This window comes from Pteropus alecto, unplaced genomic scaffold, assembly GCF_000325575.1.
Source record: "Pteropus alecto unplaced genomic scaffold, ASM32557v1 scaffold385, whole genome shotgun sequence".
NCBI classification, from domain to species: Eukaryota; Metazoa; Chordata; class Mammalia; order Chiroptera; family Pteropodidae; genus Pteropus; species Pteropus alecto.
In genome coordinates this window covers 330,698-345,866 of record NW_006436543.1, presented here as the reverse complement: position 1 = coordinate 345,866, position 15,169 = coordinate 330,698, and the positions used below count along the sequence as shown (strand labels likewise).

The 15,169-nt window shown below is 31.9% G+C and overlaps 1 protein-coding gene across 2 annotated transcripts in view; it reads right to left on the bottom strand.

Annotated features, from left to right (window-relative positions):
* The window catches only part of CUL5 (cullin 5), a 77,388-nt gene that overhangs the window by 26,090 nt on the left and 36,129 nt on the right, over window positions 1–15,169 (bottom strand). For both annotated transcript variants that reach the window (XM_006913427.3, XM_025047903.1), the window contains 5 exons: window positions 13,838–14,014; window positions 11,924–12,065; window positions 10,425–10,570; window positions 10,262–10,342; window positions 1,180–1,273 (listed from right to left, as the gene is read on the bottom strand). In XM_006913427.3, the coding sequence (XP_006913489.1) occupies window positions 1,180–1,273; window positions 10,262–10,342; window positions 10,425–10,570; window positions 11,924–12,065; window positions 13,838–14,014 (640 nt within the window). The remainder of the gene's footprint in view (window positions 1–1,179; window positions 1,274–10,261; window positions 10,343–10,424; window positions 10,571–11,923; window positions 12,066–13,837; window positions 14,015–15,169) is intronic.

The following is a 15,169-nucleotide window of genomic DNA, read 5'->3' as shown; positions in this document are numbered from 1 at the left end:
GTTGTTAAAGTAAGTACTATAACTTCCTGATCTACCTTCTCAATCCAACAAAAATTATTTTTAAAAGAAACTCTAAAAGTGAGCACACACTACAAAACCCAAATCCTTTTTAAAAGTGAGTCATTTGACCTTCAAAGAATGGAATATTTTTTATTCTAAGAAGAACGAAAGTTCATGCAGACCATTAGTACATTTCATGAAGTAGATGCAATACTAAATACACAGCCACATCAAAAATCATGTCATCAAACTGTTTAAAATAATGATTATAAAAGTACATTAGAGGTAAAACTGGATCATAAAGAATTTTTCAGTGTTCAAAAGCACTTTCTCATGTTATACCATTTAATTGACCTTCACAAAAATCTTACCTCACAGGACTGGTTACTAATAAACAAATCCTTGTGAAAGGACTCTAACATGGATCAATTATAACTCTACTTAGCCTGCCATATAGAAATTCAAATATTTCATTTATGCCAATAAGCAGGTTGCTTTTTACTACAAACTTAATTTCTAAAAGGCATACGACCTTAAGTGAATTGAAATATACACTTTAAATGCAACTGAAGATTAGACAGTATCTTGCAATTAAACACAATGAAATCTGCAGAGTGATACATCAAAATGTTAAAAGTGGTTATCTCTGTGTAGAAGGGATATGGGCAAGTTATACTGTATTCTTTTTAGTTGTCATGTACTTGCTAACCCTCCCCCCCAAATATATCTTTATTAAGAAAACATTTAAGTAATTAAAAAAAAAAACTACTTCCAAAATCTTAAATTGTATAACATTTTGGGGGAGAGAGATGAAGATTAACATAGTGTTTTATTACTTTCTAAAAATGCTGCAAGTTTCCACACAAAAGAGATATGTTTACTATTTAAATTAGTCTTTAAAAGCAGAGTCCTACTTTGGAGAACAAATTGAAATTCTCATACACACATGTACAAGTGTATACGCATACTGATACTTAAGGCGGAGGAAATGCTAAAAGTACAAGTTTATAACCTTCTTCACAATGATTCTGTGCTAAGTATTTTATCATTTTAAGCAGTTTTTTAAAACATATATACCTATGTATATAAGAACGCTCTAACAGCAATTTACTAAAAGTGATCTGCTTTAAAGATACCTCCCTCAAAGATTATGAGAACTTTAAGTAGTATTTTACCTACTTTCAGTTTCATTTCTCTTGATCATGCCTTGGCACTCTGCTAAGATAGTCTCTTTAAAAGATGTCACCAGGGCATTTACACAGCATTCCATGAGCTGAAATATATCGAAATTTGGTCAAGGCTTTTATAAACACAAATATGCACAAATTTATCCCCCTCTGTTTTGCTTTATAGCTTCATAAAATTATATCTTCCAACAATAGCAAAAAATTAAGTATACTAAAAGTAGATTTTACTTACCTTTACTACAAGAATGAAGATGGATACTCCACATTAGTTTATCGAAGTATATTTCCCCTAAGGAAAAGGCTATAGAACTTAGGTTCTCTTTAGAAATTTTAATGAGTCCCCAAAAACGGGGAGGAAAAAAAAATGACACACATACAAACAAAATGAAAAAATAAACTTTGACGAACTCTTCTGGAGAGAACCAGTGTTGGAATTAGACTCTAAAATTCTAAAAGTATTGATACATTCATTTAATACACTATCATTAGATGTTTACTATATAAGGGCACTAAAGAAGTGGTTGGGAGACTAAAAAGAATAAGATATAACTCCTGCTTTGGAAGAGATAACTAATTAAGGTGAGGAGGGAGGCAAACATAAACTAATAAATACAACTCAGTAAAGTGTACGTACACACGTACACACACACACACACACACACACACACACACACACACACACATCCCAAACAAAAACAATTAAAGGAACTATATACTTCTATCTGGGGGGGTAGTTAAATAGGTCTCATCCACAAGATGACATTTAAATTGGATCTTGAAAAACAAGTATAAGCCCTAAAAATGGATTGAGTATTCTAGGCATAAGAAGTTGTACGTGCTACAGAAGAGACAGACAGTGGAAGAGAAAGCTAGAAAGGTAGGCCAGAGCCAGATTATGAATAAAAATCTATTGTTTGGGATGTTATTCTATAGGTAGGGAAGGACAAAACGAAGGTTTTAAACAGAGGATATATGTAATGAGCTTCTACTTCCCTCAAGTAACTTTTAAAAGATCAGTCTAATGGCAGCAAGGTAGGTAGTACTGAGTGGTGCTAGAGGGACTGGCAAACAAGGCTGTTGCAATATTTGAAGTTAGGCATCTAGGGTCTAGTGTTCCACACGGCCTTCAGGAAAATAAACCCACCCTATCCCATCACTACTCCCTTGTGTCATAGAATTATTTACCCTTCTTGCAGGTATCAAATAAAATCAATAGATTGTGAGTATTAAAGCAAGGTACACTAAGGCTGATATATCGCTTCTGAAAAATAGATCATTTATCTGGATTAAGAAAGGAAATTATGTGTGCCTTAACAGTTCTTTGTTAAAAATTTCTCTTGGAACTGACATAATGTTGATAATTAGTAGAATTTAGGTAATGGAGATTCATTATACTATTCTTTCTACTTTTAAAAGTATTTTTAAATTTCTGCAATAAAAAGATTTTTTCAGGCCCTCTTTAGAATCATGCTAATGACTTTAAAATCCAGGTATGTCTATTTCTGTACTAAGAAAACCAATACACATACAAAGTGGTTGAGAAATTTCTGCCCTGCCAAGGTGGGAAGCTCTGCCCCAACTGCTGAGTAATCTCATTCTATATCATTCTACATGTGGAATATGCACAACTAAACACTCTCACCTTCAGCAGCAAAACCAGACTGAGAATAGGTTAATCTAACTATATATAATAGAGAAGTGAAAGTGCAATTGAAATAAGCTCCAAGCCCCAGTTACTCCGTTTGTTTTATACTTCACTGAAAATTTATACTTGAACATAATCTAGTTCAGTAGTAGTACAAATTTTGCATATTCCAAAAATCTAGACCAGTGTTTTTCAAACTGTTGTGAAATCAGTTTTAATGGCTGTGACTAAGCTTTTTTTTAAATAACACAGAACAACCAAAAATGTGTATCACAAATGTTAACAATTATTTCATAAAACTTGTGTTTCAAATATGAGCAAATAAATTTAGTATATACTAAGCGACAATATAAAATGTATTTTATATTGTAACCCTCATTGCGGGTTACAATGAGGATCAAAGGACAGGCTAAATTGACAAGATAATTGAAGTAAACAGCAGAAATTGGTAACTGCTTAGATAGAATGTGTTAGGGAAATAAAAGGCTGCTGAAGCAGTTTCTAGCTTGAGAGGTTAAACAAATCATTATAATATCGGATATCTTTTAATGAGCACTTACTCTGTACCAATTATTGTGCTAAACGCTTTACATACATTATCTCATTTAACCCACATGAAAACCACCTTATGAGGAAGGTATTTAACAATATGAGGACACAAGCTTAGAGAGGCTACGTAACTTGCAAATGTTGTATAGTTACTTCATAAGGACCTAAGCCGCAGTAACAGACCAGGTATGTAACTCCACAGCCTGCAAGTTCTGTAACTATATTAACAGAGCAAGTATATACTTAGTAATGGCGACATGCTCAGAACTGAATTAAGTGTTCTAAGGAGTAGAGAAGTATAAAACATGATTTTACAATTCAGTTGAGAATATATAATTATATATCTAAAAAATGTGTGCATATTTCATATATAACAGAGGTATATGAAAAGAAGTTTAAATTCACCAATAAAGCAAAGAAGTAGAAATAAATCCAGCATTACTACACTATAAATTTCATAAGAACAGAGACTGTTCTGTCCATTGCTATGTATTCATGGCCTCACAAGCAGTTGGTACTTGATAATAACACAACAAAGCAGTCCATAATATACTACTAAATCAAGTAGTAAAAACAATAAGTACAGAGGAAACCTATGAAAGCTAGAGAATTTGGGGCAACTTTACTGCACCCATGGCTATAAGGATCCTGAAGGATTTTTATAGGCAGAAAAAGTTAAAAGTAGTAAAACATTAAGAAAGGGAAAATATTACTCAGAAATGAATCCAAGAAAAAAATGAATAGAATGAAGTGTATGAATAAGGAAATATTTCTTATTGGACTAGAATGACTCTTTCAGGGCAGTATTAAATTAAAAAATAGGTTAGGGCCAAATTATAAAGAGTTTTGAAAATCAGAGATAGCAAATAATGAGACTACGGTTTTTGAATAAGTTAAATAATGAAAGTGATGTTTATGAAATATTAGCCTGAATGCACAAAATACAAATGATCTATAATAAGAATAAACATATCCAGCCTCAATAATTTATACACAAACTTTAAAAATCTACCATACTAAGAGACTGACAAAATTAATAGACTGACAAAACCCAGAGGAGCAAAGATAAACAGGGACATTGTTGATGGGAGCAACAATTGCTACATTTCTGAAGATCAGTTTGGTGTCATGTAGCAATTTGTAAAAGGTGCATACCCTTTGCTTCGGCAATCTCATTTTCAGGAAATTCCATTCCAAGAGAATGCCACATGTGAGAAAGATGTATGCACAAAGATGTTAAAAAAATATAGCCATATAACGATGTTCCAGGAAGTATTATTTATAAGAAATAAACTGTAATAACAATGAATATTAAAGCATCCGTCACTAGTGGATTGGCTACGTATATTATAGTGTACATATAATGTAGATGAAATATATACAGGAATTTAAAATGTTATAATACAGAAGGGTTTAGAGTAAAACTTTTGTTTAAAATGCTAGAGGAAAGAGAAAGAAAATAAGGAAGGAAACAAGGGAGGAAGTAAGTGGGGAGGTAAAAGTTAAAAGGGAAAAGCAAGCAAGTATGACAAAATGATGATCACTGCTAAATCTGGGGGCTAGGTATGGTGCGTTGGGTTCATTATACTATTTTCTCCACTTTTGTAAATATTTGAAAACTTTCATAACAAAGATTTAAAAAAATAAAGAGAATAATTATGGTCTAGTTTCTTGTGTGTTAAAAAACCCTTTAGAAAACTATTTTATATAGGCAAAAAGAAGGGAGATTGATTGCGCGATAGAGTTCTTTCCTTATTTCAAATGAGTCTTGCCTTAACAAGAGGGTCAATTCTCAGAGAGCAGAGATCATGTTATTCCTCTTTTGTATTTCTTCCCATCATTTACTAAAGTACTACATACATAAAACCCTAAATATATTGTTATTTGAAAAATACATCTTGAATGGAAAGGATAGTGATAAACCATCTCTCTCACCTTGTATTCCCTTTCTGTCTCCTTTTGCTAGCTTCCGTGAAGAAAAAACCTTTTTGCCATATGCCATCAACTCCTGTATTTTGCCTGAGATGAGCACAACTTCTAAATCCATAGCAATCTCTCCCCAGAGGTCTGCAAGGTGAAACACTTTAACTATCAATGTGCTTGATGTTTTACCTTCCTCTACAGCAAAACTCTTCAAAGATGATGCCTGCCATAAAACACAGCAGGCACTCAGTATTTGTTGAATGAATGAATGCATAGGTCTGTGAAGATGAAAGGTGGGATAGGCAGGCTAAGTTATATAGTAGAGCCTTCTTTTAGTGGTATTCAGTATGAACAATTAATTCTACTTCATTGAAATTTAGTAAAAAGCAATAAGAACAGTTATTCTTGTAGTTATTTAATTCTGTGTTAAGTGATAATTTGCTTTGCCTCAGCTACAAAATAGAAGTTGAACTAAAAATTATCCTAAGTTTCTCCATTTTAAGGTTCTACTTTATCATTATCAGCTGGGTCTTTAATGATACAAAGGTATTTATAAAGTCTTCAAGAATTAATTTATTCCATGTGTGGTAGGTTATTCTCAAAATTAATTTCTCTTGGCCTTTCAAGCTTGGTTTAGATTTCTTTTTTTACCATTATAACTAGTGGTTCTTGCTTCATTTCTAAACTAGTTACATAAGTAATTCTTTACATAGAACAATGAGTCAGACCAATTCACCTTAACTTTTTGGATACTACTCTTAATACTAAAATACTAAAGGTTAACAAGTATTTAAAGTTAATAATTTATGACCTGTGACATAATTCTAATTCAGTTTTATCAATGTTTTGTACAGACAGTAAAATAATTTTTATCTGTCTTAGGATCAGTAAGCAACTTTCTCCAAACCAGAGCCCCAACAGTAAAAATGACCAGGCCAGGAACGGTGCTTAAATGTTTTCTATATAGTATTTCATTAAACTCTGATAACACAAGTAAAATAGGTATCATCTCATTTTACAGTTGGGAAGACAAGGACTGCAAAGATTGCAAAAGGGCAACTTGCCAAAGGGCACAGAGCTGGTAAAATGACAACAATGGAATTCAAATCTTCATCTGGTTCCAATGTGTATGTTCCTAACCGCTATAATACATTGCCTCCCTATCAGTGTCCTAGTTACTGTGAAGAGATGAAGGCTTGCCACCACCAATTCACTCTCTATTCCATTACTGTTGTAGAAACAATTCATTTTATTCTAGTGTCACTCTAGTGTCACTTTACTCTAGTGAAGATAGAGACCAAGTCAATCTTATTATTCCCAACTACTACAAGGCCTAATATATTTTAGGTGCATAATAAATACTAACTGAATGCCCTCAGGGAATATCATCTAAAATACCAATAGGCATAGAAAAAAGTTGTGAGTTATTTTGCTTTTAACTTTTTTTTCTCTTTTCTTACTGTTATGGTTTTTTGTTTGTTTGTTTGTTTGTTTGCTGTCAATAATGCCTCTTCAGCAGTATAGCTCTGAAGCCTCTTATCTGGTTTTACTAATATATTGCTGCTCTTCTGCTACAGGCCCATCCAATGATAATCAAGCTTATAAGAATTGTATGAATAACTGGATCTAAGTGGAGCTAGGTTGCTCTCCTCTAAGAAGAGTGGGCTTGATATTAATAAAAGAAGAATAAGTGAGTACTGTCTTAATAAAATGCATATATCATGCCAAAAAAATAGCATGATGCTTAATGGTGAAAATTTAAAAGCACTTCCATTAAAGACTGGAAGAAGAGAGGATCCCCAATATTATTAACATTTTTCTAAAACTAACCATTTAATTTTAGATGGATTTAGTCCACTGAAGGAAATAGATGTTAGTATTAGAAAGGAAGAAGTAAGCATCATCATTTGCAAATGATGTAATCAAATGCTTGGAATATCCAAGGGAATGAACTAAAACTCTTATAAAGAATGAAAAAATTCAGTAAGCTGCTAAGCACTATATGAACATTACTTGATATGTACATCTGGCCTTTGTTAGGCCTGGCCTTATAACTGGGTAAGATTTGCTCTATTATACAGAATACATGTCCAGAAACTTGTTTTCCTGCATATATTGAAAAATAATCAGGTTTAGAAAATTAAGATTTACTTGTACTGAATTTAAAGGTAATTGATAAACCATAATAATTTGCTAATTTTCAGAGGAAAATATAAGTGCCAAAAATGTACATACTTTAATCTTAATTTCTGGTGTGCATTATTGTGTAGCTCCCTATGAACTTGATCTGTCACTGTCCTCCATTAATGAGAATAGCCTAATAGGTAAGCACAGACTAAAACTAGTATCAATAAAGCATTTAGATACAACGTAGCAGGTTCTGATGGCTAACTCCTCTAAGAGAGAATTTAGGACAGTAAGTTTTTAGTGTAGAAAGTGAATTCTTTCTTACTAGCTATTCAAATAATAATGTTTACACTTTATTCATATTAAATTAGAACCCAGGACTTGATTTTTTGTTTATTGTTCCTTGTATTACAACATACTTCATTTTAACACATTTCTCTTTGTAAACAAAAATCATAACAAATATATAATAAATGTTATGTATATAGTATAATGGCATTAGCTCAGTGAGGTATACAGTATAATAATACATCTGCATTAAGCCTTAAATTCCCAATGTCATAATTCTACAGTTATGGTGCTTGATGTCTCCTCTGTATCGAATTTTGCTGACCACACTAAACCATGGTCACTGATTAATATTAATCTATGTTGTTAAAAATTAGCAGAGGGACAATCTTTCAAGGAAAAGATGGTAACAGTCCTGGGGGAGGATGATAGGTTTCTGAATTGCTATTAATTCTTTTTCTGGTGATTTCACAGGTATGTTCGCTTTGTGATAATTCACTTACTATATACTTGAAATTTTTGTGTACTTTTCAGTATATATGTCATATTTCAATCAAAACAGTTGATTTAAAAAAATGAACAGAAAATCAAAACAAAATAGAAACAAACCACACAAACAGACTTCTTACATCCCAATAAAATACAATTTCTTTGGAAGCATACTATATTGCACTTAAGGTCTTTGTTGAAAAATAATGAAACAAAAACTTATCTTTAAACTCTAGAATCATTCAGTTCGTGAGATAACACTATTTGGTAACTGTGGAAGAGCAAATTCACATCTTCTATTTCAAGTTTTTTCCCTGTGTGTGTGTGTGTGTGTGTGTGTGTGTGTGTGTATGTGTTAAAGTAGAAAGAGAGATTTAACTGTTCTATACAAGTTGTCATGTGTATTTGTTTATCTCTACCTTTCTCATTATCTTTTTCTTGCTCTATCTCATTCTTAGTTGGACCTCTATAGTTGAATTTCCCTAAGTTTAGTATGGATATGCTATAATTAAGCTGTATAAATACAGCAGAAGATTAGAACAATAATTCTCTCTTACAAAACTGTAATATCCCCACTCAGATGATACGGGCACATCGATCAACTCAAAATTCTCAAATCCCTCTAACTAAACTCACTTTTCTCCCTTACTACTAGGATTTATTCTTATACTTGATCTCTCTGTAGTAGCGTAATTCTCCCAAGCCAAAAACCTCAGAAACATTATTGAGTCAATTCTCTCCAATATCTAATGCCATTCATATGATAGAATGTTCCACCTATGGAAGTCTTTCTCTCCACTCTTGTCTTTTCCATTTCCATTGCTATAATCCTACTTGGTACTCCTAATATCCAGCTTAAGTTACTGCAAAAAAACTCCTACTTCCTATTCCCGGCTCTTTGCCACTCTAATTAAACTTTCATACTATCACTAGATTAATCTTCCTGAGGGATAACTTTAAGCATGGCATACTTGTTTAACAAATATTTAATAGCCTTCGCTGCCTTCTGAATGAAGCCCAAACTTGGCTTTAAATTTCTATAGAGAACTTCTACAAACAACCACTAAATTAGGTCCCTGTTCTGGCCAATATCAAAGTTATTTTAACCTTTAAAATAGGAAATATACTGCACATTATGAAAAGCAACACAAAACAAAAATGAGAGAAAAAAGATCCAACTTAATTTGATTCTTGAACAAAGAATAAACATGACTACCATTCAAAATGGACAATGCCCAAAAAAAGGTTAGAAAAAAAATCATAATTAAAAAATGTCTGGTTGCAGGCAAACTGGAATGTTACTTCTTTGAATGTAAATCTAAATCTAGTTTCTAGGTTCCAAAAACTGAAAGGAACTGGAGGAAACATTATTGCTACATTTTCCTTACTAAAACATAGTAAGGTCACTCTCCTTATAAAAGAAAATACCCAGGAGAGATATTACAGTGTGGTTACTACTTCTGGAGTTTTTTTTTAAATAAGGAACTTACAAAATAAATAAAATAATATAAAAGAATGATTTTCTCTTATCAAATAATATTTTATCTCATGACAAGATGAAGTTTGAAAACATCCTCCAATGAGAAGAAATCTGCCCTAGTATAGTCGGTACTAGGTCAGTACTCATTAATTCAGTGTTTGCAGCCACTTTACAGAACTTAATCACCATAAATACTGAGAGTCGACTGTATCTTGAGGGAGTATATTTTACTTGCCACAGCAAAGTCACTGAAATGGTTAACTTTAGATATGCATAACACATAATAAAAGGAGACGGATTAAAAATTAAGTACATTAAATATAGTAAAGTCTAGAGCAGGGATGGCAAACAGACTTTATCTTGCACATCAGCTCTGAAGAACAATGAGTTCTGAATAAGGTGTCTATTAAAGCTGTGCTTTGGCTCACGGTGAAAGAGTAATATAAACAACTAGTGATTTTGGTCAGAGACGTGTGAAAGGATAAATAACGTTGCTTCCATTATGTATTTAACATCCCTGGGGTGCTGTACTTCAAATAATCCCACAGAATATACAATTACAACATTACTTACTGCTTCAACAGAGTTACATTCTCGTCTTGTTTCTAAATAACGTAGTGCTCGTTTTTCTTCTTCTTTTAATTTAGCATCTGCCTGTCCAGAAGGAAAATAGCAATCATTTTAAGACTATCAAGAGAATAGCTCAAATTATCACATATACTAAATTCTGACTTACATATTTCATATAATTCTGTACACCATTTTGTTGTAAATACGAGGGTGCTTGTGTTCTATAAAATCTCTCTGTTGAATCCAAGTATGCCTTCTCAAAATTGTCCCTATAAATTTGAAGCTTATCTTCAGGATTAGAACAAAGGTTAACTGGAAAACAGAAAATAAAATTTTACTCTAATTATAATTCAAATCAGTAGTTTGAGTATGATAAATGAAATAACAAATATTGAGTCATTATGTGACAATGCTTACAAGAACATAAAAACATTAAGACAAAATCTCTATAAAAAACTTTAAAAGAACAGCACAAAGCAGTAAAGTGACAAACAGTGTAGATAACATGGACTATTTTATTTTTTATTCTTGAATAGAAAAAACACTAACTTTTAACTAAATCAAGAAACCATTCACAGAAGAGATGGGATTTAAAATGAGTCTTAAGGAATAATCTGGGACTTACATAGATTAATAAAGTAAGTAAATATTCAGAAATAGAAAAGCACAAGGCTAAGATAAGGTATAATGACTAGGTTGTCTGAGTGGATTATAAAGTTAATAGAAGATAAGGTAGGATGGTAAATTAGGAATGGTTGTGGAGAGCCTCCAATCTCAGGCTAAGTAATCTGAATTTAGCATGGTGTACCAAATGGGTAAAAAAGTACCAACAAAATAGTACCTAAAAAATAATCTTATGAACAGCATATGGGTAAAATGATAGCAAGATGATCATTACAAGAAGACTGTTTCAAAATTCGAGAAGTAGAGTTTAAAGAAATCTAAACTGGTGGCAGATGAAATAAAAAAGGAATAAATTTTAAGGACATGGCTAATGAAAAATTTAGCCTTGATACTTGACTATGAGGGCAATAGAGAAAGCAAGTCAAAGATAACTAAAGCTTCGTTAATATAAAAAAATTCTTGTTGACAACTATTTTCCATATTCAGTAAAGACAAGTGTCAGCAACACAGTTAATTCCACTAAAGAATTATAACAGGTACTATAAAGCACTATGAGAGAACCTAACCTAGCTTGGAAATTAAGCAACAGAGGATGAGGATGAGTTAGAAGATAAAGAGGGAAAAGAAATAATATTCTAGTTAGAGGAAATGACATATCTGACTGAAAGAACAGATGAAAATGTCATTGTCAGAAACAGAAGTTTAGAGATAGGAATGTACACATTGAATTAACTTTCATCCTAAAAATGTATGTACAAAACCAGTTACCTTTGCCATAGATTCAAATCTACATTTCTCTAATTTAAATTGCTAAAAAGATTCACTAGTCAAGAAATGAGATGGAGAAAATAAATTAACCACATGAACATGAATTTTTGTAGGTTTCTTTAAAGCAGAATATCTTTTGTGTACTCTTAAAAGCGTCTGACACTAAAAGTAGATGTGACAATATGCTAATAAACATAACTTTGATAGTACTACTCTATTGTTTTAGAATTTTCATGAAAAAAAAAATTCTGATCATAAAAGTTCAGAACATACCATAGGATTCTCTTACTCCGATGACCAACTGAGAATCAAAAGCTTCTCCTAATCTTTCAGCATGTACCAGTTTCATTGCACTGTCTTGGAGTCTATTTTTTATATTTGAAAAGATTGACTCATTCCATGTATCAAGCATTAACTAGGGAAAAAAAAATATGCAATCATTTCAATTATGAATATACCAGGTACCACATATACACCAAAAAATGTTAAGTACAAACACTAAAAAAGGAAATCAAATTCTTAGGCCTACATTCACTTGAATACTTCAGAGAGGCAGTATATTTAAATATGGTAAATAATGGTAAAGAACACGTTTCAGAATCAAATATAACTGGATTTGAATTCCAGCTTTCTTATTTACCTGCTTCCCTATTTGTAAAATGGTGAAAATAAAAGTACAAATTTCAAGTGGCTGCTGAAAAATTAAATATGGTATTACATGGAAAATGTTACTTCCCCTATAGTTTCACGGTTCAATTTCAGAAATATTGGTGTGTGTCTGGAATGTTCACACACATGAACATTTGTGCAAAGACATAATAAATGAGAAAAGAACCAATTGAAAATGTTTCATACCAGACCTTAAAATAAAGAATATATAAATCCATCTTACAGATATTCCACTTAAATGATAAAAATGATATATACATATTCCTGAGTAACTTTGTCAAATATAGTAAACATATTAATAACAGCAGCCAAGAGCATCAAAAACAAGAATAACAGTTACATAACATTGAATATGTACTTACACTGCTCTAAGTACTTTCCACATATAACTCATCTTTAGTATTCATAACTTAGATACAGATACACTATCATCTCCCTTTCAGATAAGTGGAACCTGGGACAGAGAGGAAAGCTAACTTTTCCACATTTCCACAGTTCATATGTGGCACACTGGAACTTGAATCCACCAACTGTGGTCCTAGAATCTATACCTTTAGTCATTAAGCGATGCTACCACAATCAATAGGAAATGGTAAAAATTAAAAGAATAACAGAAAAACAAGAGAGGACAAAATTATGGAACTGTAAATTAAAAAGCATCTAGAAGTTTCTCAGGAGTGGGAGGAGTAATTTCTCATATTGCCGTTATTTCTACCAATGAAGAACCACTGAGTATCTAAATTTACAGTAACCCTGTCAGCATTAGTATAAATTTTAAGGCTGGGACAATAATGCCCAGGCCACTATTTGAATGCCTGAGTCTGTTGCTAAAACCATTGCAGCAAGTAGTAAGTTGTTTAAAATTCAAATGGCATTTTTTACTTTTCAGATCTGTGGTTCCATTTGATTCTCACAAGTAGGAAAACATAAAATAATTGAGGACATACAGGTTATTACTGATTGAAGAGTTGAAAGTGAAACCTGAGCTTTTTCAGATCTGAGTTTCTTCCATTAAATCATGAGTTGTTACTGGGCACAGAGTTTTTAACTAGAAACTATGCAAAATATGAAAATAATCACAGTATATACTGAGTTTATAATAGAATCAACTAAAAGGATGAAAAGATTACAGTAGTTTAGCCACGATTAAACACAGAGATACCAGAAGATAACCTAATAAGAAATTTTTGAAACAGAATAAAAGTAACTTAATTTATAGGAAGGTAAATGTATAAAGAAAGATTAAAGAAGTAAAATATTGAAGATAAACCTAGGAAAAGGAGAAAATGAAAAGAAAAAGTGAAGACAGATCTACAGTTTAAGACCACATAAAAAGATAAAAGAGAATTGAAGCTAAAACTTGATGAAAGAAAAATACTCAATAAAACCCAGCAAGAGCTGAAAAGGAATTTATATGTGAAGTAAAAAAGTCCATTTAAAATCTAAATTACCTTCAAAAGTCTTAAAATTGCCCTCCTTTCGAAGAATATTAGGGAAAAAATGAGAAAACTGACTTACCTTTCGAACAATACTGTCTTCTACATTTGACTTTTTATTGCTGCCCTGTTTACCCATTAAAGTAATCTCTAGTTGACAAAAAGGCTTCGGTAAAATATCACACTGCGTAAAGAATTTTCGCCATTCAACAATATATGCTTTCAGCAAAGCTGTATCATCTTGGTGGCTCAGTACTCGCTGAAAAGAAAAAAGAAATGTACCCGTTTTAAATAATGGTGCTTTAAAAGAATACTAGAACATATTCATGCTATAAATTTAAAATATTTTATTTATTGTACAAACTATATTATACCCAAAAGAAATTAAAACATATTCACACAGATTTAGTGTGATCATTTCACAATATATACATATCATTATGTTGTATACCTGAAACTAAAAAAATGTTAATATCTCAATTTAAAAAAAACCCTGTATCTGTTAGCTATCACCTTCTTATCTTCTCCTCTGTCTCCCCCTTAAGTACTACTTTACTTGTGTCTAAATATTTGCCTGTTGTAGCATGCATTCTATTTTATTCCTTTTTATGGCTGAATACTATACCATTTTACAGCTTTACCATATTTTATTTATCTGTCCATTGACAAACATCTGGGTTGTTTTCATCTTTTGGCTATCATGAATAAGGCTGCTATAAATATTTGTATACAAAAAAAGTTCGCAAAAACTTGTACACACCAAGAATAAAAGACAAAGGACTCAAACAAATAAATCAGAAATGAAAGGGAGACATTACAACTGAGACCACAGATATGCAAAGGATCACAAGAGTCTACTATAAATATCATACGCCAACAAATTTAACAACCTATAAGAAGTATACAAATTTCTAGAAATATACAATCTACCATCATAAAGAGATAGAAAACTGAACAGGCCAATTACTAGTAAGGAGACTGAATTAGTAACTAAAAACTTCAAAAAACAAAACCAAAGTCCAGGAACAGATGGCTTCACCGGTGAATTTTATCAAGCATTAAAAGAATTATATACACATACTTTTCAAACTCTTGCAAAAATTACAAAAGGAGGAAACATTTCCAAATTAATTTTACAAGGTCAGCATTACCCATGTCTAAAACCAGACAATGCCCCACAAGAAAATTACAGGCCAATATCCCTGATAAATGTAGATAAAATCTTAAACAAAATACTAACAAATCAAATTCTATAGCACATTAAAAGGATCATACAGCATAATCAAGTGAAATTTATTCCAGTGAAGCATGAACGGTTCAACATCGGCAAATTAATGTGATATATCACATTAACAAATGAAGGATACAAACCATATGATCAATTTGGTAGATGCTGAAAAGGCATTTGATAAAA